The 25,616-nt window shown below is 40.1% G+C and overlaps 1 protein-coding gene across 15 annotated transcripts in view; it reads right to left on the bottom strand.

The window, feature by feature from the left end:
* Positions 1-22,221, bottom strand: part of FER (FER tyrosine kinase) — a 166,503-nt gene extending 144,282 nt beyond the window's left edge. For 12 of the 15 annotated variants that reach the window (XM_030511505.1, XM_030511506.1, XM_030511513.1 and 9 more), the window contains exons 1-3: positions 22,147-22,221; positions 7,764-7,868; positions 2,257-2,515 (exon numbers count right to left, since the gene is read on the bottom strand). In XM_030511505.1, the coding sequence (XP_030367365.1) occupies positions 2,257-2,463 (207 nt within the window). In that variant the 5' untranslated portion in view covers positions 2,464-2,515; positions 7,764-7,868; positions 22,147-22,221. The remainder of the gene's footprint in view (positions 1-2,256; positions 2,516-7,763; positions 7,869-22,146) is intronic. The other 3 variants (XM_030511519.1, XM_030511520.1, XM_030511521.1) reach the window with 3 other exon arrangements.
* Positions 22,222-25,616: the final 3,395 nt, after the last annotated feature.

Genomic DNA, 25,616 nt, shown 5'->3' with positions numbered 1-25,616 from the left:
TCCTCTCAAAGTTCTCACACTTGCTGTATGCTTAAAAACAAAACCAAAAACCAAACAATGGCATACAAAAAAAAAAAAAAAAAAAAAAAAAGAAAACCCAAAACATTATAGAATCACAGAATCTAGAAAGGTTGGAAAAGACCTTTAAGATCATCAAGTCCAACACTATCCCAGGAAAAATTTAGACAGCTTTGTATTTGGGTTTGATACCACATAATACGAAATATTCAGTATACAAGTATTTTAAATCTTAGGAGATGCGAGATACTAGATTTATGTTCCATAACATTTGGGTCATACTTTGACTCTGTAAAACTTCAGGAAGAGAGAAAAAGTATCATGAAACAGTAAATCAGCATGAGGTGAGTGAGGCAAGCAATATTTTGTACATTCTAACTGCCAAAACCAGTAAGGCAATGTGCCACCACACAACTTTAAAATTCAAGGTGACAGTGAAATTTCAAGGCAAGCTCATACAAAAGATCTGTCAGTAGTACATGAATATATTTGCTGTTATATAAAGATGTAGAGATCAGGGATTCTATTGATACTATTGAAAGAAAAATGGTATCTCTTTAAGGAAAAAAAAAAGGAACAAAATAATCTTGAAAGAGCAACTTGCGTGCCTATGTCCAAAACAAGATTTCAAAATATGACACACGTACTTCGCTTCAACTGAAAAAGAACACGGCTTAAGTCAAATTTCTAGCTTTTTAAAATTTATTTGCTCACAGGAAGTGCCCATGTCACCAACATGAACCAATGCAGACTCAGCTAGCTATATGAAGGTTAAGGATTGCTTGTACTTTATAATGCCAAATACTCTGATATGTCTTGCTCCTTTACTGCTCTAGCCCTAATCCACCGTGTTTCATTGCCGAAAAAAAACCCTGCAAGACTGTTTAGCTAGCACGTAAGAGCAATACTAGTGGGGCAGCAATAGCAAGAACTTTTAGTCACATCACCAATAATTCTATACAAAACTTTGGGCTCCAACAGTAGAAATCTTGAAGACAACCCTGACTTCTGCCTATCTTACTCCAACAACAATGCTTTCCTGTTTATTTACCAAAATCATCATGATCTAAACAGCAAAATCTGTAATAAACTGTGTAGAAAAAACATAACTGGGTGAAAAGGATTTCAAATATACCACCAAAACACACAGATTAAAAAAAACAAATAAAAAAAAAACAAAATTAAAAAACCCAGCAGAATGTCAATTTACAAGACAAGAATTATTGTGGGAGAAGGAAGCAGCAACACATTTTGCTGTAGATAAACACTGTGCAGTGCTACTTTTGGGGCAGCTGAAGCAGGATAGCTGTAACAGCTCACCTTTCAAGTCACATACCCCAACACTTTAATCCAGCATAATTCTAGGCTGCTCCATTAGGAGCAGTCACGTTCCTAATGCTGTGCCATAGCTAGCATTCAAGCAGCCACGTCATAAGCCCGCTACATAAAAACTACTTTGTCTAAAACTTAACTTGACCCAAAAAAGGGTGTTTTCCTGCAGAGACGAGATCAGATTCATACCAGACTGAAGGTACTGTGGAACCATTGCTATATCAGAAGGGCAAGGAATTAAGTAAGCCAATTAAACAGTCAGGATGGAATTCCAATTCAGGAATGAAGCATATGAACAGGTGAAATATGCAAGTTTACTTCATCGGTACCTTTACCGTACTTGCTCTAAATCTGAAAATTAGTAATTTGGAGGAAGGACAGCATTACCCTTATAAAAAGTAAACACTCATTTTAAATTGGGTACAAAATAACTTCACAATTATGAGAAACATCCTGAATTAATGTTTTGTTTTTACAACACATGCTGCAGCATGAATAACAGCTGGAATGCTAGGCTTCCCCTGGTTTCCTGGCATTTTTCTATTTCTGTCACAAATTCTATATAACATAAACAATAGTTCCTATTTAACTGTCTTAAAAGAAAAGCTTACTATAGCATGCTGTATTTTCAAAACACTAAACAAAGTAACAGGCTCAACCCAAGAACTAAAACACTGAATTTCAGAATTCAAGATTGATTCTACTTTAATTATTATTTTCAAAGGAAGACTGAAGCTCAACTTCTGCATATTCCACTGAGGAACTAAAAGGAGCCCATTTTAACTACTTTGGAAAGATTAACTCTCAAGAAGCTGAATGAACAGAAATCCAACTCAAACTAAAGCAAGCAAAAATAAATCTAACACTGTTATTTCCAAAGATATTCCAAATTCAAAATAGTCTTACCTTGGACACATTGCTGATGTAATCCAATTGACAAGTGCTCTCTTTATCTACTTGATTACAAAGATTCTGTAAAGTGGAGGCATACTCCTTATCGCTTTTTACTCGCATAACCATAAATTTCTTCACTGTTTCCAGCAGTCGCAGTTCCCAGTCTTGCAGTTTTAATAAAGCATCATGAGAGTACTTCAGGTCACCTCCAAACCCCATTTTTTAAGGCACTATATACCACACAGGGGAAAATACAGGCTCTTCACCACATCTGAAATCAGCACAAGATTCATGAGACACATAGCAAAAAAAGAAACTTTCAGTGTGACAAAGAGCAACTATTAAGGTCTAAATCCTGAAATAACTTAACTGCAAATTAACCATATACATATACCTGTTCAAAATAAACTGAAGGGAGGGTCAGACAGAGTGTTTCAAACACCCATCTACGACTGGAAGAGATCTCAGGCTGTCCTCCAGTTTCCTTCTGCAAAATGTACCTCCCTAATTTAAAGTGAAGCTATGGGGGAACACATAAGAACATCTAAGACAGATACTAACGACCAATCCACTTGTTTAATCAAGTAAGTATAGCTGACAGTATTTCCAGACAAGAGCTGCCAAGTACACTACATACACTATTCCACTCCTGGCGACCCAGAATATTTGTTTCTGGTGTTTACTGTTCTCTGAGAACAGAAAAATCCAAATAAAACATCAGCTCTCAAGCAGCACATCTGTGGGAAATGGATAACTAGTTAGAAGCTAATCTTCTAAACACTAGCAGGCCATTAAACTTGCAGATTCGACCTCCCAAAAATCAGAAAATAGCCTAAATAAGGTTCCCCATGTAACTGACCATTGGTCCCCTGGGACACACATTAGAGGGGAGTCCTTCAGTTCACACAATTTCCCCTGAGGCAGTCCAGTCTTTAGTGTAGTAAATGGAAATAATTTGATAAACAGATAAGAAATGCTGCCTTATGAAATCCTATTACACAACTGCAAGTCAAAGTCATCTGTTTGAGCTAGCTCTAAAACACCTCCCTCTGATACTGATAAACATGATAAACACATCATGGAAGACCTGAACGCACACAAGTAATTTCCGCAGACTTGCACAGGTTTTCTAGTGTGGGCTGAATCCTCTTTTCTGATATACACCAAGAAACTGCTCCTATACTAAGCAGCTTCAAACTAAGCAAGATAAATTCATATAAACTGCAATTACAGCTCTTGACTGCAGCGCAGACACAGCCTGTGTACTGCTTATTCACAAACTCTTGCACCCCAGCAAAGTCCCGGCTCTTTTGAACAGAGAAGTATCAATTTCTTCATAGGCTTTAAATTGCCACTTAAATAAGCAGAATGTATTTCAAATATTAACAGACTCATTTCCTTACAGCCCATGGGGTGAAGCAACTTATTTTACAGTGAGAACCGAGACACATAAACTAATGACAACACTGTACCAGCTAATACTGGAATGTACAAGGCTTAAAGAGCTGACTTTTCAGAGTGCCTAGTATTTTTAGCATATTAAGTATTCAGAAAAATCCAAGACGTTATTGGCTTCAGTTACCATAGAAAAATTCAGAAGATTTTGCAGATCAGAACTTAAAGCCTGATTCCCAGGACCATTTCTCTCTTCCTGCAGTTTCCTGCCTCCATTAGCTCTTCCAGTAAGTTATGGAAATAAGCCTCATCCACTACGTATTTATTCTCAGAACGCAAATCATACTATGTAATTAAAGAAACAAAGATCTGATAAAGAAAGTAAGAATAGTACCATGTTATTATGCATCTACACAAGAGAGACAAGTCAAGGTTGTATGAGTAACCTTAAATCTATTTCAACCCTTCATATTCTCTTTAACTTGAAGCTGCATATTTTCGTCAGAATTCTTGCTGATGACTAGCAGCTCAGTCATAAAGAGCAACAGCAGATAATTAAAAAGGATGGACTCTGTCATTATTAGTTGTATTAATGATAATATTTTCCCAGTTAAAACTTAAGAACAGTCTTGCAAAACTACCAATATTTTAGTAAAAGAAGCAAAACAAAACATCTTAAAGCACCTACTTACTAACATGACTGAAGCAGCATTTGTGATTTTTTGACACTCTTTAGACATATTAGCTTTTGTAACCAAGCTAATTTTTCTCTTAGCACATTTTAGCACATTACCTAAATATCCTAGTCCATTAGCTATAAGAAAAGATAGCATCTTCCTTTTCTTACATTCCATATTCAGAAAAGATGGGAATTGAATGTCAGGATGAAGTCTGGCCTTGTGCTATGAGTAAAGTGCTGACTTGCCTGCCTTTACTCTAACCTTGTGCAACAAGTAAAGCTTGCTTGCTTTCACTCTAACCTCTGTCTTTTACTGAGAGGCAGGACGGTAAGGGCAGGAGGAAATATTGTCAGCATATGATATTTCAGTCTGCTTCTACTGACTCACTGTGGAGCCATACGATTTCAAAAATCAATAGAACAGAAGATCCAACATCTCCCTCCAGCCTGCTTAGCCTCCCTTCACTAAGTAGTAATCAAATTTTTTTGTGATTACACTATTAGATGCCTGGGTACCTACCTAAATTTGTACAAATACTGGACTCTGGTCCTTTTTTTAAGTTATTCCATTCATCATGGCAGGAGCAGCACAGCAAAAATTAGTTTTTCAAAACTGATAAAATTCTGATTTTGTAAGACTAACGAGCATAAATAAAGTCTCAGAGCTGATGATTCCCAACTGGGTAAGCCAGCCTCTGAATGCCTTCATTGTAAATTAAGGAAATGCTCAATCAAGACATTCAGCAAAACTCAAATGCTCCAATATTGTGGACGTAAAGAAGTGGTGAACAAGTATCCAAGACCTAAGCCATTTAACTGTTGATTAGCTAAAACCCAATGCTTTAATTAAAACCACTTTTAATATTTTAACACTTTTAAACAACTGAGAACAGTTCAGATCACAGTCACTTATTTGAAGTCAAAACTGTAAGAATTACCAACACATGGACATGTTCTATGTAGTCTTTATTTCCATTACTCTTAAAAAGCACAAGCACATTTCCAAAGGCCAATATTCAAAAAGCCAATATCTGGCACCAATACGGACAGGTATTTTCCTAGTTTAGTATCCCTGCTTTGCGTGCATAGATGAGTTGACAGCTGCCCTACAGGGTGAGACCAACAGAATAGAATATTTCAGTTGGAAGGGACCTACAACAATCATCTGGGCAAAATGATCCGTTTAGATCAGCTCTCCATCTCCAGCCACGGCACCAGGAGTTGCCGTGCAAGGACAGCGAACAAGTTGGGCTGCTATTTCTGGCATGATCCTCCTTGTGCTTCCCCATGTTCACAGTTACAGGATTACAGAAGAAATATTAATAGTCCCGATTTTTGTCTTTACCATACATTATAATGCTCACATTGAACATGTAAGACAAAGACAGATTCCCATTCAGATTTTGGAATCACATATTAGTGACAAAATGAAGCAGTGCCACAAAATCTGATCCCAGAAAAGATTTACCAGTAGGAGATACGGGGAGTTTCTACTCCAGTGTTGAAAAGATGAAAATATAGTATCAAACATATTCTAAGGGAAACAAAATCTTTCTCAAAAGATTTTGGAGAGAATATTTTACCTTAAAGGAAAAAAAAAAAAACAAAAACCCCAAACAAAAAACACAGAGATGGCATCACGTTTTAAAGTAGCTAGATGGAGAACTGATGCCAACAAACATGATCTGCTAAATTCATACAGAAAAAACCTTTAGGAGTTACTTGCTCTTACTCTGAGGAGATCTTTCCTACTTCTGGCCGATATCCATGAGGCTTATCTCTTTTTCCATGTACGAACAATACTTGCATAATTTGACATGCCAATGAAGTATGAATTCTAGCATGTTTTGTAAAAGTAATAACATTCCAGTGCATTAAATAGGACAAATGAGTTTCAGCTAGTTTATTTTTTTATTTTGAAAAATATATATATATGTTACTGTAAAAACTGTGGATATGCAGATTAGCCAATCAATACTTCATAAGCTTTAACAGTTAAAATATGTATCAGAGCCAATTCAAAGAAAGTAAGAATTACTTTCTTTTTAGAATCACTCTCAAAAGAACAAACTAATCACTGACAGGAAGTGAACACTCAATGTACATTTAATAACATACTGTGAATGAGCAATGAGACTTTGAACAGCAATAAATGTAAGCATAGTTACTGAATACAGCTTATAATTCGTCTTCACCACTACCACAGTGAGGCAGTCAGATTTCAAACGAACTAATGTTAAGTTTTGTCAGCATGACAGTGAGAAAATCCAGTGATAATCATATAATTCTTCAATACTGTAACACTCTCCTCAAGAAATAAAGCCAACATTCCAGCATTAGTAGTCTTCCTGAATTCCAGCAACAACTCTGAAGAAAGTAGTTTTCGTAGTAAATCTACATTTAATTTAGAGATTGCAATCTGTCCATGATACATGACAATGGTCATACAGTGACATATCAAGGGTCCTGTGTGTCTAACAATAGCCAAAATAAAATGAGCAGGGAGCACACATATAGCAATACTTTCCCATGATGCTGTCCTACCCTCGAAACAACTGGTGCTTTCTGTTATATACTGCCATGAAACATATCCAAGACTGTGATTGCTAGTCTTAAAATAATGATGGATCCACATGCATCAGTTGGAACTTGTGGTTTTACAATATCTATGGCAAGGTAAGCAATTGATAAACCACAGACCAGAAGCACACCTGGCCCTCAGTTAAACTCAGAACAGGAAAGCACAGAACACATCTGGCCCCTCCAGAAGGAGGAATATGGAAGGGGCTTGGTACACAGTACACCATATTTGCTCTTGATCTGCTGTCATCTCCCTTGCTCCTAAATCTACAGGGACTTCAAATCACCTAGCATGGCTTATAGTTTGCCTGCTAGAAACATTAATAACACTGCAAAACTGGAAAATAAGAGGACTCGGATTCAGGGGACAAACCCTCAAATGCAAGGCTTCTGTAGTGATTTAAAAGCAATTTTATAACAGATGACTAATTTGTTAAGACAGTCTATCTCAATTTCTGAATGTGAGGCTTATGGCAGTTATATTCCATTAAAACAGTGAAGTGAATCGTTCTTAGCCCTCCATCCACGCCTTAAATGAAAACTGGACTGTTAAACAACTGACATTTCTGTAAGTGCAGGATCTACTCCTGGAATGTTCAAGACCATGAAACACAAAACATACGATTTACCTACTATTTGTTTATACTAACCATACATTCAGTATACTATCTATTGATGTGAAATGTATGGAACATGAACTAGCTGAATTAATACTTCCATAGAGCTACTGCCATCAATAAACATCCAAAGTGGTAATCTAAAGCTAGCCTGATCGTTTCAAAATTGGTCTAAATATTAGTCCACCCAAGGCAAAATAGGCAGGTTGTTTTTGGGAAAGCTTTTCTGCAAAACAAAGCTCACATACCTTAAAAAAATTTCCTCAAGAAATGATCCTTAGTACACTTCTCTCTATGTCAGCAGCTACTTCTGATTTTCACTTTATGAAATATATTTTTATTTTCTGGGGACTCTGGGAAAGAAAAAGAGATCAAACTTTATTATTTCAGCATTTTAAAACAAATTGTGAAACTTAAAGTTATGTAAGTTGCTTTGCATTTTCAGACTATTACCAGAAGACAGATACATTTTTCTTTTTTTAAGATAGAGAGTTCAAGAAAACCAAAAAAGCAGACTTCTCAGATGACTGCAAGTAGCAGTGGGCTATCACTTCATACACACTGTTCTGAGGCAGGAAATAATTTTGACTCTACACATGTAACCAAAGATTGGTTTTTTTAAGTTCTCGGAATTTCTTACGACAGAGTGTATTGTAGCCATAAAATTGAATAATTTCATTTATTTCTGAACTTTGCCCTTGACAAAACAAAAAGGAAGCCAGTTAATAAGGAAAATGAAATCATGAAAGGCCAAAATTCATCATATGAAAGACAAACTTAGTAGTAGTATTTTCACTGGACTGTAAGAAAACAAGTGTCAACATGAGAAAGGGACCAATCAAGACACAGAAATTTCTTACATGGCTCTAATTACTCCAATATCTAGAACAGCAAGAGGTCAGGCGACTGCAGCACTAAAATTTCAAGCTGTAACTCTGGACTGCAATCTAGATGAAGCAAACTGAAACAGAAGGCTGCATCTTTGAGGTTCTATATTAAAAAAAAGTACATGAAATAAAAAAGATAATAAGAAACAGCTTTGATATAGCTTATAAGTGTAAGATATACTGTGTAAGCTATATCTGGACCAATATTAAGTGTTCACTCACAATCTTATACCAGAATGTTTCATCTAAAGATTTAGTTTTAGATGAGACATTCAATATTATTTTAGCAATGCCCTTATTAGAAAGGACATACTGAGCAAAACTGAAAGACAGACACAGTGTGTAAGGGTAAAGAAAACAGAACTATATTCAAGATCGCCACTACTTAAAACAAAGCACTAATCATGGACACATTTATAAAATCTTATGAAGGAATAGCTTTATTTCACACTGAAGCAGACATTATTTAGTATTCCCTTCTGGTTACTTAGTGACATTCTAGAAACAAAGTGCTGCTTAATATAAATACAAAACTTCAATGCTTGATGACCAAAAATAGAAAAGACTGTACGTGATGCTTATATTTAGTTACTGCAAAAATTCAACAGCTATGCAAGCAGATACAAAAGGAGGGAAAAAAACCGCAGCTGGCTAGAACATTACAAAATTCACCACATTTTTAAAAACAGATACAAAAATACTTGTTGCAAAGCCCAAGAGAAAGTCTTCACCAGCAAAAAATTACAAACAAGAGCAAAAACATTATAGCAAATTTGGCTCCAGTCCTCCTATATCAAATATGAACCAGTTGGAAACACCAGCATATCACTGGACAGGAACACTAGTTTTAACCCCTTTCCTGGTTGAAATGGAACTTAAGAAAGTAAAACACATACTACCACCAGCACCTGGGCACATTCAGATTTCAAGCAGATGTTAAAGATCCATCTTTTGCTCTCTGCACACAGACAAAAAGCACATTTTTTTTTTTTTTTAAGAACTACTTTATCACTTATGTTAGAATGGAGAATTGTTTGTCAATATAAAACTAAAACATAAACCCAACTTTTCTTTAGAATTCCAATTACTACTGACTTTTTATCTATGTGCATATTTTCATCTGCATACAGGTCATTAGTAGAATTTAAAACCGGTAATACAAGTCCAATACTCATCTAACTGATAGGCGTATACTAGCTAGTACACAGAAGTATGATAAAGGCTTGCCAGCAAACTACACAGCCATCTGTAAGAGAGCAATAAAATGTTACAGGACTCCTGTTGCTGTTTCTGAGCTCAAACACAGTAGAATTTGATAATTACAGACAGCTTGCTACTTCAATGCAATAAACCACTAGATAATGAAGATATAAAAGAATTAAAAGATGATAAGATAGAGCAGAAAACCTAGATGATTTGTTGTTTTCTGAAATTACTCCTGAGACAGCCAAAGACAATCCTACATCAGATCCCCTGTAGACTAGGGGATATATAAGGCATTCTCTCAAAACGAAGCATCAGAGAAGCATTTTAAAAATATCAAATTAATAGTAAGAATTCACCAGAGGCAGATACCATTCAGCTGATGTGTTAAAGCATTAAATATGAAATTGCCAAACTAATAGTTCTGCAAAAACTCAGGCTTAAGGTGACCTAAGTAAAGAGGAATGGAGAATGGAAAATATATCAGTTTTTTTCAGAGTTTGACAAGGCAATCAGCAGAAGCACAACAAAGACAGTCTGACTTCAATACCAGGCAACGTGGTTAAAACCGTACTGAAGAATTTGTAGACTGGAATAATAAGGAGAATAAAAATACACCACTGCTTTTGTAGAGGAAAATCATGCTTCGCAATTTGAAGAGTTCTTTGTAGTAATCAAGGATTCTGTGGGTAAAGGTGTTGGAATTAGTGGTGAACAAAAGATTTCTAAGAAGTTTCTGCTGATGTTTTTCATAGGAAGCTGTTACAGCAGTGAAGACCTTGCAGGGTAAGACTTAAAGAGACAAAGATTCACAGGGGAGGGTCAGAAGCTTCACCAGAATCTGAGCCAGGTCTTCGACTGCTGTTCAGAACGGTCACCTGCATATCTGTCATTTCACATATCATCTATGCTTACGTTTGCAAATTATACAAAATTATTATGAGCAATCAAAATTGACGCATAATTAAAAAATTTACATAAGAACTCCAGAATAGTGAGCAACAAGCATATAAAACAGCAGATGAAGTCACGTGTCTGTAAATGCAACGTAACACACTGGGAGAGAGAACTGTAGGTTATTTAATGCCATTACCAGAAAAAGGTCTCGTAGTCTCTGAACATATACCTTCAAAAGTATTTGTTCAGTGCTTTGAAGTAGTCAGGTTAGGAACCATCCAGAACATCAGACTTTTTAAATGAAGGGAAAAGAGAACATAACATATTCTTACACTGCTGACACATTTGTGCTCCTCTAAACCTTCAAATTATTCTCTCTCATGAAGAACGTAAAGCACCAAAAAAAGCATAGGTATTACTGATCAGAGTATGGAGCAACTTCTGCACAAAGCAAGTAAAGAGAATTTTTTAGCTCACAAAACAGGTAAGTATGGCAGGATGTCAGATCAAAGTACCAAAAAAAATGATGATAGCACAAAGTAACATGGTATGTCAGATCCCTGAAGTGTTTCCCAGAAGAACATGGGAACATCAAATGAAATTTTTAAAAGTTGCTCTTAAGTACTTCTTTGCCTAGTAAATAATTAAATGAGAGAATTCCATGCCTAAAGATATTTTTGACACCAAGAAACAAACAGATTAAAAAATTCTGATAAAAATTAATGAAAAAACCACAGATCTGTTGAACAGCAGAACTTCCATCTCAAGATGCCTCTAAACTGCAAAAGCAGGACAGGAACTATTATTTCTCATTTGTGCCAACATCCGTTCTTATCTGTCTGAATCAAGTGAAGTCCATATCTCAGTACTTGCTCACATACAAGCATCCTCACACAATGTGCTCTTACTCTCTTACTCCTGCAGCTGTACGAAAACCAGTTTTCCCTAGCAGCTCTTGCAGCTGTGATCTTATTAAAAATATCTGCAAATGAGAAGGAACGAGCTCCATCAAAGAATAGGATTTACACTTGTCAGTAGTACAAAAAAAATACACACACACCCCCCCCAAAAAAAAGGGCGGGGGGGGCAAAAAACAAAACCACAGATAAAAGCACAGAAAACAACTCGCAGACTGCCCAGAATTACAAGACACACTTTCTTTTTTGGATATACAAAGTTTTCATTTACCTGCTGGAATTCTTTTCACATGTGCAAATAGTAGTAATACACAAGATGAAAGTAAGTCACTAACAATCATGTAGGTATAAGGCTTATAATGTAAAGACCCCATCTAATCCTCTCCTGTTCCACCAAAGAACTGCTGAAAGACTTTTGTCAAGACTCAGTCTTCTCGGGCTATCTGATTTAGCATTCCCTGCCCTTAGCACAAGGGAAAAGTTTCTCAATGACCAAACCTAACCTTCCCCACCCCATGACTGCGGAATAGAGAGAAATGACTAGTCACTTCTACACAACTTGAATATCCTATTTTTGGACAAAGCAATCTCAATTCTTTCAATTTTTCATTTTAAATCATTTTCCAGACCAATGGTGTCCTCAGAACACCCTCCAATTAGTCCCTGTCTCACTTACGAGTTCAGAATCTAAAACAGTGGGGTACTGTACGACCCAGCAATTCTGAGAAGACCAGAGAGATTACTTCAAATTACTTTTGAGCTCCTGCCCAAGTGCTTTAATCTCTTCCAAATAGCATGATACTGTGTCCTTCTTAGTTTGCGATCCAAAAATTCCAGATCCTTTTCCACAGAACTGCATCTTACCCTGTTTCTTCCCCCATCATGTATTCATGCAGTCCAGCCTATAGACTGTATGTTGTTGCTTTTGCGCTCGCTAACTCCCTGCTTTGTTCCAGATGATGTCTCCCATCTGCCAAGATGATTCTCATTCCCCACCACACCTGCAGTTGTTCCTAGCTCCCCACGGCCTGAAATCTTCCTCAGCATACCCTTTATTTTATCATCTCAGGCCTCCTGTGAAAAATGTGCAATGGGAAGGGCTGCCATGTGGTAGTGAACCATGCAATTAGTGCTCTTCAGCTGTAATTACTCCACCACTTCTGCTTCCATCCTGTAGAATTTTCTGCCTCAGAGTCACAAGTAAATAGCAAGGCAGATGCTGAAGACTGAATCTCACCAGGCAGAAGAGCACAAGAGGGTGAAAGCCTCTAATCCTAATCTAAACCTAATCTACAGGTTAGCAATAGCAGAGCTAGGCTGGCTGTCACAAGCCACACTGTGCCTTTGAGCCTCTGGATGCCATGCCATGTTCTTAACACTGAAAATGGCAGTGCCGTGTACAAAATAACACACATACACCTTGCTTTCAAAGGGTAAATGCACCTCGTTTCTTGCTACTTTCCACGTGCTTACAAATACAGCAAGCTTCCCCTCCTGTGTTTTTTCCAGGAATTCAGGTTTTCTTAAATCAAGTGCCAGGCTGCAAAGAAAGCCAAAGAAAAGCATGGCCTCAATAGAAAGTACCTGACCAATGAATTTTCACTGAAGTCTCAGTTCTGCAGTGCTCCAACATTTATCTCCACATTGGATCTTAACACAAAAGTGGATTGAGCAGGATGAGGCTGATAAAAATGATTCTCAGGTGGCTGGCACTGCACTCCATTATCTCCAACCCTGTTACAAGTTCTACCAGCTAAAGGACAGTACTGTTCTAGAATTACACAGAAACATATACCGCTAAAATTACCAAAAGTTGGCCACAAATTTAAAAAACCCCTACATACACACATCAGTGACTCAGGCTCATGTACAGTGTATATTATATAGTGTATTAAAGAACCTTGTGAATAAACAAGAGCAACAAGCACATAAGTATTGCATTTTCAAGAGATTTCTTGTCTTAGATGAACAGTGAAGATGGAAACAACTTCTAGGAAAAGTGGCAGCCAGAGTTAACACTGAAATTAAAAAGTAGCTGAAGAAACCTTGTAGACTAACCAGTTAGTTAATGTACGGTTAACATTTCTTTGCTGATTTCTTTCATTCAATTACATGGCAACTTCTCCAGTTCAAAGGTAGAAAGCAGTCTCCCCTATTCGGAAAAAAACCCCACAAACCTCTTATTTGGAGAAAAACCTAAACCAAATACTTCTGAAAGTTATATTTCCTATCTTGATATCTACCTGCCTTGAGATAAATACATGACAAGTCAGAATGAACACACACACACATCATACAACAGAACCCAAGCGCAAACCCTCAATCCCTAGACCATCTCTAGGAAATAGAGGATACCCATGAGGTATCTCTTCAGGAAGACAAAGGAGGGAAGCATATTGACACAGTACTGAGGGTCTCTCATCATCACAGAATACCATGTCAGACTCCTCCCTGGAATGATTTCAGGTCCCCAAACTCCTAGTTGCTGCCATTGCACTTTTCAATTTAGAAATCCAGAATACTGCTAGGAGCTTCCTCCAGAAACACTGTATTACCTCTTGAGATTAAGGACAGACATAGAAAAACAAAAATCCATAGGACATTAAATTCTTTTAAAAGTCTAGAGGCAGCTTAGTTTCTTCCTATCGTCCAACACCAGCCAGAATTTATCACTGCAGCCAAAAACAATTAGATTAAAAATCTGCCATTACTCTCTAATATATAACAATACCGGCCTCCTCAGCAGAAACATAATCTAGTTCCAAGTATTCATCACTTTTTGAAAAGAAAGTCAAAGAACAATCACTGTGCTGCTGCTTCTTTCCTCCTTCATTAAACTAATGACATCCTCCTGGTTCATTAAACCCTCTACTTACTTAACTCACTGTTCGCTCAGTCTTCTTGAGGTCACTTATTTCCTTGGCACAATTGTATTACATTTAATGTAGTCTGACCACACACTATTCTGTACAGAAAATCAGCCCACAAGAAACACAGGCCCATGAGGAAGAGAATCCTGTCCCCTCCCAACAGACTGTCGCACTGCAGGAAATACATTGTGCGGTTCATTGAAAGGTGTTGCCTCAAGCTCCCCCACACTCTCCATATCCTAGAAGATACTGTGATAATTCTGTTAAATGGGATACAGTAACTTTCACTAAAGGTAGAGTCTCCAGAAAGGCAGATGACTGAACTATGCATGTGCACCTTCTTAAGCACTTGAAGTGCATAAAAAAATTTAATGTGTACACTTTATATATACATACCAGAGCTAATTTTTCAAGGAAAAAAACTACCCTATCTTTTCAGATTCAGCCAGATTCATTTTCTAGATATGCCTTCCCGGCTACAGACGCTCCTTCTGAAGGGTATTTTTCTCATTTCAAAATGCATAAGCGGATCAAGCTTTAATTAATGAGTATTATAACAAGCAGTTAAAAGTTGTGAATGTTTAGCCTCCCAGGTCTCTGGGATAAATGGTACTGAAGTACACATGAGCAAAAAAACCCTCAAAACATATGCTTGGACTCATCACATGGAAACCTATTTGTATACATAAGATTCAGCCTAACTGATCTTTATTGCAACAGATTACTTTTTTTTAGCCCCTGTCTTTCATTCTGTGTATCAAAAGTATTCTCTCCACCAATGATACCAAGCAGCTAGCTTTTAATTTACGAGGCCAGTGTTCTCCCGGACATAGCATCATTCATGGATGTTCTTCAGAAAAAAAAAAAAAGGAAAAAAAAAAATTCAGGGATAATAATCTTGGTATTGCAGGTAAGGGTTATTTAGGTCCCTCAGAATTTTTGCCTTAATGTACTCTGAGATAGTTGAAGGGAATTTGACTGACTGCATCTTTAAACCTGAAATCCCACTTAATTTCAGAAAAATTCTGCAGAGGGACAGAAGGCATCTTACTGCAATACTCAAAAATGTGTGCATCCACACTGCGGCTGGAGCAAAGCCTGGAGGAAAAAATCCCACCAGCTGTGGCCAGCTTTCCTTTCAGAGGGTACCAGCTGGCACCAGAAAAGCAGAGTTAGAAAGCATGCAGCATGGAAAGCTAAGAGGCCATGGAGGAAGAGGACTGAATCAAACTGAGATTTTGACTTTAATAAGGATGTGTGTAATTGCCTCCTCATATGAAAAAGGAATCATTTAGATAAATTACATAATCTAGATGCCAATTAAATTTGTTTAAGTAAGTAGATTCGGATTTACTTAACATATTCAGTGATGAGTGATTTGCCACTCCAATGCTAACATTTACCCAATCCAAAAGGCAGAAGTGGGTATTAAATGGCCGCCTTCTACCTTTGTTACAGACCTTTAACTCTGTAATTCTTTGCTTTTTCAGCTGTGCGCTTCAACCACTAACATTCTTCTCCATTTGGTGAATCAAGCATTTGCTTTTATCTGGTGAACTCCACTTATCACATCTGCTGAACTGGTAAACAACCATATTATGGAAATTACGCAAAAGATATTCTCCTTGGGAGAAAGCACACCATTCACAGCACCAGCAAACAACAAATACATGCACACCAACAATAAACGAGTGTGTGTTTTTTGATTTCATGCTTTATATTTTTTAACCAGCAAAAAGATGTTTGAAAGGTGTATGATTTTCCTTAAAATTTCCTACAAGAGCAATTCACACAATATTTTGCTGAAGGGTAGCACAATTGTTTTAAAATACAATTTTTTACAGTGTTTAAATTGTCACATTTTTAAAACATAGCCCCTTCACTTGACTGCACCCCTGATCTGGAATTCCTGAAACTTTCTTGGGATACAAACATTGTGGGCTACTACTTCACATCTGTGAACATTTTGAAGCAGAAGCCACAACTAGGAAGTCAGATGCTACCTGAAAGAAAACCAAAACATTAAAGAAAGCTTTAGCATAATTCACGAAAGCTGTATTTTAACAGACTCAGCAGCAGTATGCTACAGTAAACAGATTTTAACAAACTTTCACAATTTAATTACCAATAGGACAAGCTTTAGGTATTCAAAGACTAAGGTTTATCTTAAGACCCTACTCTTATTTATTTATAGAATCACAGAGGCATAGAATCATAGAGTAGTAAGGGTTGGAAAGGACCTTAGGATCATCTATTTCCAACCCCACTGCCATGGGCAGGGACACCTCACACTAAACCATGCTGTCCAAGGCTCTGTCCAACCTGGCCTTGAACACTACCAGGGATGGAGCATCCACAACCTCCCTGGGCAACCTGTTCCAGTGCTTCACCACCCTCACAGTAAAGAACTTCTTCCTTATATCTAATCTAAACTTCCCCTGTTTAAGTTTGAACCCATTACCCCTTGTCCTACCACTACAGTCCCTAATGAAGAGTCCCTCTCCGGCACCCTTGTAGGCCCTCATCAGGTACTGGAAGGCTGCTATGAGGTCTCCACACAGCCTTCTCTTCTCCAGGCTGAACAGTCCCAACTCTCTCAGCCTGTCTTCATACGGGAGGTGCTCCAGCCCCCTTATCATCCTCGTGGCCCTCCTCTGGACTTGCTCCAACAGCTCCATGTCCTTTTTATGTTGAAGACACCAGAACTGTACACAGTACTCCAAGTGAGGTCTCACAAGAGCAGAGTAGAGGGGCAGGATCACCTCCTTTGACCTGCTGGTCACGCTTCTTTTGATGCAGCCCAGGATATGCTTGGCTTTCTGGGCTGCAAGCGCACACTGCCGGCTCATGTTAAGCTTCTTGTCAACCAGCACCCCCAAGTCCTTCTCTGCAGGGCTGCTCTGAATCTCTTCTCTGCCCAACCTGTAGCAGTGCCTGGGATTGCCCTGACCCAGGTGTAGGACCTTACACTTGGCTTGGTTAAACTTCATAAGGTTGGCATCGGCCCACCTCACAAGCGTGTCAAGGTCCCTCTGGATGGCATCCCTTCCCTCCAGCGTATCAACCGAACCACACAGCTTGGTGTCGTCGGCAAACTTGCTGAGGGCGCACTCAATCCCACTGTCCATGTCGCCGACAAAGATGTTGAACAGGACCGGTCCCAACACCGATCCCTGAGGGACACCACTCATTATAGGTTCAGCATGTGTGAATTTCGTGATTTACTAGCCCAGCCACTAACAACCTCCACCATCTGAGCCATTGTTCATATGTTATTGTCTTGACTGAGCATTACAGCACCAAATATTCAATAAAATTATTCCTGCCTTTATTAAATAACCATTAAATAACCATTCAATAATCATCTATGCCCTTTCCCACTCCAGTGTGTTTTATACTTAGAAAAGCAACTTATTACTGCCATTCTCAGTTCAAACAGCAAACATTATAAATGTGACAACAATGTAAGTTACAATATGCTGTCAATGTATGGAATAAGATTTTCCAATTTTTCTAAAGCAAAAAGTTAGGCATAAAGAGAACTGGAGAAACGGAGCAAAGCTGACAAATTAAGTACTGAAATTAACAGATTCACAAATGGAGGATGAAAACCTAAATGCCACCCTCTTTGGAATACACATTATGTGATCATGTAGTTATTTCCACACTGCTCTTCTCCATAAATGCCTGCCTCATTTATTACAGAGGACGGAGTGCTCTGGGGATGATTCAGCATTCTGTCAGAGGGGCTCATCTTCACAACTCTTATCACGCTCATTGCTGTAATTGTATGTCTCCCAGTTTCTAAACAGGCAATTTCAAGGGAACAAAGGGCTCGTGATTAATGTACTTTAACACTGTTCTGGATTCTATTTCTGCTTCTGGCAAGGAGAACTTACGTAACATGCAACAATTCACAAACTTTTCACAGGTTGACCCTACATAAAAGGTAATAGATTCTTCCTTAGGTCTTAATTACGGTACTTTATTTTGATGCTTAAGCTTAATTTCTTAACATCTCAGCTCCTCGTGTTAAAATAAATCACTTCCAAAACCATAATATTAAAAAAGGTTTTGAGACTCTAAGATCGAATAATGACAATTACGAGAGGGCTAGCGAAAGGACTGTCTTCAGACCAAGATTAGATTACCATACGGGAAAATGCCTGAGTTACCATAAAATAATGAGCTATCATCAAATAGTTATCATCAAACAGTTATTAAATATTTTCATTACTACCACTTAATAAGACAGGGTTCCAAATGGACTACAGTATTGTGCAAGCAATATTGTAAAGCATACCTAAAGGACAAATTAAGAGCACACTTGCAATGTTTTTAATTCTCCTTTAACAGTTGAAAGCTTCATGTGATCACCTTGACAGAGAGCTACAACACAGAAACCCCCCACAGTACACAACTACTGCCGTTACTCCATGTTCACCCTAACAATAACGTAAGGACAAGACTTGGCCAAAGTAGTAACTCTCCCCCCAGCAGAAAGAGCAACCGTATCAGAAAACCTAATGAAATACCCTCACTGCTCAAGGTGCAAGTTCACAACACAGAGAAGATTAAGCAGCCAGAGCTGTGTTCTAACAAGCTGACTAACACATTTCAAAGATCAGGAATTCCGACAAACCTGTACAACTGGCCAGAAAACAGTCACTGAACTACAGTACAGTTCTGAGTATAAAGAGTTGTCTCTACTCACTGTGACACTCTTCATGAGCAGTTAGTAACAAGCTCAGTTAGTTAGTGTATCATGAGCAGGTCAGTAACAAGCTCAGCTGTGGGAAAGAAAGTTTGAAAAACCATTTGGCATTTTTCCTCTTGTATAGAAAGACAGAAATGTGAAGGAAGCTGCAGTCTATAGAGCAAATGATAATCTGAGATGCAAAGTAGAATGATGTTACGAAGTACAATTCACTCAGATTAATAACGGCACTAAGCCCTAACTTATTGGGAAGTTATTTTTATCATCCACAGGGAAACACATAGAACTGAAAAGATCCGTATTACTTCAGACACATTACACTCTAAACGAACCTCAACCCTGCATTTAAACTTGCAGGGGGAATTAGAAAATATTACAATCATGCTCTCAAATATGATTTCATGCTACAAGATGACAGGAATCAAAATCCCATGAAGCTGGCCTAAAAAGGGGAGGGAGGGGGGGAAGCCATTTTAGAAACACCCTTGCTGCTTTTTAAGAACTATTACCAAAACTTTCTATGCACTGTAAGAGACCACACATGTAGCTCTTAGAAAGAAAGGTAACTACCTTCCCTACCTTCCCTATCAAACCTGGGATACACAGCTACAAATGCCACTGATTCACTACCAAACAAAAATTTCTAAAATATATTTTTTCAAAAAAATGGGACAGCTACCTAATGCAAATACTATACAGTAGAAATGTGCTGCATATTTACATGCACAGTATTTCAAACCCTTTAATTCCCTAAAATAAATGAATACTCAAAAATTCCAAGACTATCTCTACTGTGTAATAAACCTCTCTGCTAAGTTTTCAAAATATATTCTTATAAGGCAAATACACCAACACTAGAATTAAGACAGTACCGAGTGGGCACGCTTATCTTATGACAGGAGCATATACTCAGCTTATATCCTGCTGGAGTGAACTCAAGCTTTCCTCTCTTCTCTCGTTGCTTCTCCTCCCCCCCCCCCAGGCAAAAGAATCCCCTTTCCTTTTCCTAGACCCACTTCCCACACAGAGCAGAAACCTCCTCCCTGTGCAGTGATGACCTCATGCAGCTAAGCCCATCTCCTTGTATGGAGCAGCTCCAGGCTGCCGGCCAGCTTCCTCCGCCTTCAGGCTGACACGCAGCATACCTCCCTTCACCCGCCGCCTCCAGCCCAAAGCACCCCGAGCCGCGGCGGGGTGAGCGGGGCAGGAAGGGGGGGTCTCTGCATGGACAAAGAACTGACGCCAGGCGCCTGGCCCAAAGCACCCCGAGACGCGGCAAAGTAGCATAAAACTACTTCGCATCACCCGCTCCTCTCCACTGAACTATGAACACTTTCAGGCATGGAAATCCATCCTACATTACCCAACTGCAGCGCAGCCCCACGCAGCTGGATCTTGCTTCTCTGTGTTAAATCTCCCATTCCAGTGAGGTGCACATAACGAAGACCTGCCTCATCTTCTTTTGTGTCACTATACCCTTAAAATCCTCCTGTCCCTTCTTCATCCTGTCTTTACTTTCAAGTGTTTTCTCAGAATGATTTCTACATGACCACTTTACACATTGGCAACCCAAATACCAACTGGAGAAGAGCCTTCCTTTGAAAGACTCAGTTGTGACACAAAGTTATAGTTGCAAGGAAGCTGGAAAGGCCCTTGGTGGTCGTTAACAGAGCTTTTGCTCAGTTAAAAAGTAACCTTGATCTTCTCCTTCGAAAAAATACCCCCAAAGCTCAACTCTTCTGGGGTTCATTCCAGCCATGTATATTTTAAAGTTGTAACAATGTACAGACAATTTGCTTCAACACATTAAAAAGGAATTTAGAAAAGGAGAGAAAATACATTTGTCTCACCAAGGATAACCACTATTGTACCTCAACATATAATATGTCCATCATTTGCAATTTACTTTCACTGTGAGCAGATTAGAAGTATGAACACCCCACCTCCTTGAGTCTCCCAAGGACTAACGCATACAGGTAATAAACTGTATCAGTCTCTTTATTATACATCATTCAGGAGGTACAATTATCTTAAAATAATACCTAGAAAATTCTTTTGGTCAAAAGGTTTCAGATGTCACCCAGATTTTTCTTACACTGGAACTTCTTATAAGAAGCTGCACTGAAATACAGCAGAGCACCAAAGTCTCTTTGTTTATTACAAAGTGCGAAAAGTCACATCAACGCGCGGAAACACTGCTGCTTTCTTGCAAATACAAGATGACTTGGCCTGCTTAGAAGTGTACTAAAACCCTGCGTGTTCACATACGGTGTGTCTCTTCCAAGGGTGTATGCTCATGTGAATTCAAACAAAACAGAAACATACTGCAACGTGAAAAGGAGTGTTTCATGCCCTTCTGTGTATTTCGATCTCAAGCACTGGATATGTGAGCACTTAGAAACACCGCAGAAACCGAACCCAAAAACACACACAGCATAAAAACGCACACGAAAAAAACCGGGACAGCTGCACTGAGAAGGCTCTATCTATGCTGGCTCTGCGTCTAACGCCTAAGTTCAGAAACTCCCCGAGCTGTACACGGGGAGACATTCAAAGCCTGGGGCGCTGCGTTTATTTGGCGGGTGGGCACACATCACAGCTCCAAGCGGTGGCTGGCGCGTCCTCCCGTTATTCGCGGCAGTCACAGCCCGTAGCACCGGACAGGAGCGGACATGCCGGGCCCCCACCGTCGGGGGCAGATGCTGCAGGAACGGGCCCGGGCCAGCCCCACCCTCCCTCCGCCCCAACCCCGCGCAGGGCCGCGCGGCCCCGGCCCGGCGGCAGCCCCTGGGGCGGGGATGGGCACCCGCCGCGCTGCGGGCCCCGCTGGGGCGGCGCCGCCGCCGGGCGACAGGCGGCGCCGCCGCCGCTTCCCCGCTCCACCGCCGAGCGAGGACACCGGATACCGCCGCCGCCGCCCCCTCAGAGCGAAGCGTGAGCGGCGCCAGTGCCCGCCCCGCCCCGCCCCGCCCGCAGGTAAATCCCGCACAGGGCCTACCCGCCCCCTGCACCGGCTGCCTAACGGGCGGGCGGGCAGGGCACGGCGAGGGGCAGGGGCGAGCGCATCCCGGCCCGGGCGCCGCTCCCCAGGCACGGGCAACAGCGGCGGCTCCACCACACCGGGCACGGCACCTTCCTACCTGACAAGCCGAACCCCTTCGCCGCCGCGAGCGTCACAGCCCCACCAGCGCCGCGTGACCGCCGCGGGCCAATCAGCACCACGCTGCCCCTCTCCCCCACAGCCAATCCGGGAGCTCCCCGCCTCCTGGTGACGCACTGCATCCAGAGACCAGTCGGCGCGACAAGATGCTCCACCGCTGCCGCCTCCCGGCGTGGAGGCACGGCGCTATTGGAGGAGAGCCGCGGCGCTCCGCGGGAAGTGGCGCTGCCCTCCCGCCCCGCCTCCCGCGCGCCCGTTCCCTAGCAACGGCTGTCCTCACGACGCCTGAGGGCGCCTCCGGGCGCCGAGAAGGACGCGGGGCCGGACCCGAGGGGCAGTGGTCCTGTGGGAACGGAGTCACAGCACTGCGGTGCAGTGTACACCGGGCCTGCAGCGTCTGCGTAATCTGCGTGCTTCCGTCCCCACTGCTCCACCATGGGGATAGAAGGACTCGGGGGTGTTTGTCGATGAGAAACTGAACATGGACCGGCTTCAGTGTGCACTCGCAGCCCAGAAAGCCAACGGTATACTAGGCTGCATCAAAAGGAGTGTGACCAGCAGGTCAAAGGAGGTGATCCTGCCCCTCTACTCTGCTCTCATGAGACCTCACTTGGAGCACTGTGTGCGGTTCTGGTGTGTCCGACATAAGAAGGACATGAAGCTGTTGGAGTGAGTCCAGAGGAGGGCCACGAAGGTGATCAGGGGGCTGGATCACCTCCCGTATGAAGACAGGCTGAGAAAGTTGGGGCTGTTCAGCCTCGAGAAGAGGGGGCTGTGTGGAGACCTCATAGCAGCCTTCCAGTATCTGAAGGGAGCCTACAAGGATGCTGGGGAGGGACTCTTCATCAGGGACTGTAGTGATAGGACAAAGGGTAATGGCTTCAAGCTTAAACAGGGGAAGTTCAGGTTAGATATAAGGAAGAAGTTCTTTACTGTGAGGGTGGTGAAGCACTGGAATGGGTTGCCCAAGGAAGTTGTGAATGCTCCATCCCTGGTAGTGTTCAAGGCCAGGTTGGACAGAGCCTTGGACCGCATGGTTTAGTGTGAGGTGTCCCTGCCCATGGCAGTGGGGTTGGAACTAGGTGATCTTAAGGTCCTTTCTAACCCACATTATTCTGTGATTCTGTGACTAATGGTGTCAAATCCTGAGAAGACAACTCTTGGACTTTGCAGCTTGTGGGCAGATAGACAAGGAGTCTGATGTTCTGTAACCTCCCAACTCAGTGGCAGGAGCAGAATAGAAGAAAAAAGAAACAGAAATGAAAATAGGAAGAGAAGAAGAAAACAAGGAAAAGTTAAAAAAAGAGCTACTATTGTTACACTAACTTGACAGGTTTAGAGAAACTTCATGAATATTAAAATTTTGCATATCATCTTTTGTAATAGATTGTGTTTAAAATAAATGAACAAATGAATTTAATTATGCAGCAATAACAAAGTTTTATACCACAATGTTTTTCATACATATAGAAGAACATAAGAACTCCGTGACAGGTAAGATTAGAGGTGCAGACAAACACCCTTTCTCAGTAAGTTGCCGGTCGCTGGTATTTCAGAAGGAGTCTAAAAAACAAGACATGGGTAGAGGAGTCATATTCCAAACCAAGACTTCTTTTTAGAACAGAGTGTTTAAAAAACACTAGTGAAACTTTGCTGTGTGCAGTTTCCTACCTCTATTTAAGGCATTTATGCCTTTTTCTTCCGTAACATCATAACACAGAAATAGTTTCCTTTATTTACCTGTTAAGCAAATAAGAAAGAATTACTTTCTTTTGTAGTGCATCCGTATGCACCTTGAGGCAAGTTGAGACCTATATGCAGTCAGAAGCAAGTTTTTACATTACATTTAAGATGTAATTTACACTTAGTTACTTTTCAACAATATTTGGGATAAAAAACTTACATTAGATGAAAATAGTGAATTCGATATAAAAACCGTTAATGTCAGAGCTTTATGACCAATGCAGGTGCAAGCGGCCTGATTCAGTCTTGGTTCAACTATATTCAAACATAACCTATTTTAATGGGCAAATATCTTCTCAGTCTCACACGCCTAAAGACAATCTTTTGTGATTTTGTCTACTGTCGGTAATTTAGCCAGCCTTGAGACCCTTGAATCTGATTAAAACTAGTAGACAATGTTATGAGAGTAGAAAGATATCTCATCGTTAGTTTTTTGCTTTGAATTTTTTAAACATTAATGAAGAACCTGCCTGACTTCTGAGAAAGAATTCCCTGTTCTTTTTTGTAGTAAGGTGTTTTTCTTTCAAAGCTTTCAGATATTTGTTGAATAAAGATGAAAAGAAGGTGGGCCTATAGTGTAGTCACTGCAGTATAGTGTAGACATATGCAAACTATTTTGAAAATAAAACCATTAATTTTGTTTAGAAAGTGCAAGTATTAATAGAATATGAAAAGCTTTGAAATTATATTAGCATTTGCAATTAAAAGACAATTTAACAGCTTTATTTCTACAAGGCTGCAGATGCTGAGCCTCTCCTCTCTTCCCTAGCCTAGTCTTCTGGTTCTGCACACATTCCTCCTCTCAGCTCCATATGTGATTTCCTCTGCTCCATTCCAACCTGGCCTGATGTACGTCCCACTTCTAACTCCATAAGCAGAGAGGCTAAGTCCTAAAAGTATCCAAAGGAGACAAAAAAAAAAAAAAAAAAAAAAATCAGGAAAATTATTGTAGTCCTATTTCAGCACATTCTGTCAATGCCGGACCTACTTTCTTTCATCCTCTCCCCTTTGCTCCTACATTTTAAATCATACACATTAAATCTATAGCTCCATGGTAAACCAAAGCTGACCAAGTGGGTATTTTAAACCTGTGGTTTGGACAATGGTGGCATTGAAGAATTGTTTCAGATCTTACTGCAGAATTGCCTCCTGACAAACTCAGCAAGCACCTGGACACATGCTGAGTTCTGTGGCGCAACAACACCTCAACACCTACCAAGCAAAGGACTTCATGGTTCAACTAGCTGAAACTATAGCATCTGTCTAGTAAACATACCTGAAAACTTCCATTTACTACCCTGGGTCTGTCTTCTCTGACATGACTCATCTTCTGTAAGCTCATGCTTTAATCTCATCTGGCTTCGCAACTACCAGAGAATTTTCAGCTTTCTATCATAATTACCATTGTGAACCTAGAAATACCAGAGGATTTGCTCCTGAAATTATAAACTCTTGGCCTATTTGTTTAAGATCGAGGTTTCAAGAATCTTTCTCTTTTTGTTCTTCTGTTTGCTGCAACTCTTCTGGTGCACTGCCAGTCAATAATTCAGTCAGCACATTTTCATAATTTTGAATGCTTCTTTTCTACCTTTATCTAGTTTCTTTGTTTATGGCTCATTGCCTTGAATTCCTGGATGTGACATGCAAGTTGTCTGCTTTATGCTGGTGATATGCATGTTGAAAAACCTTAAAGTTGTTTTCAGAGGA

The sequence above is a fragment of the Strigops habroptila genome, chromosome Z, assembly GCF_004027225.2.
Source record: "Strigops habroptila isolate Jane chromosome Z, bStrHab1.2.pri, whole genome shotgun sequence".
NCBI classification, from domain to species: domain Eukaryota; kingdom Metazoa; phylum Chordata; class Aves; order Psittaciformes; family Psittacidae; genus Strigops; species Strigops habroptila.
The sequence above is the reverse complement of the archived record's forward strand: the minus strand, read 5'-3'. Positions and strand labels throughout refer to the sequence as shown.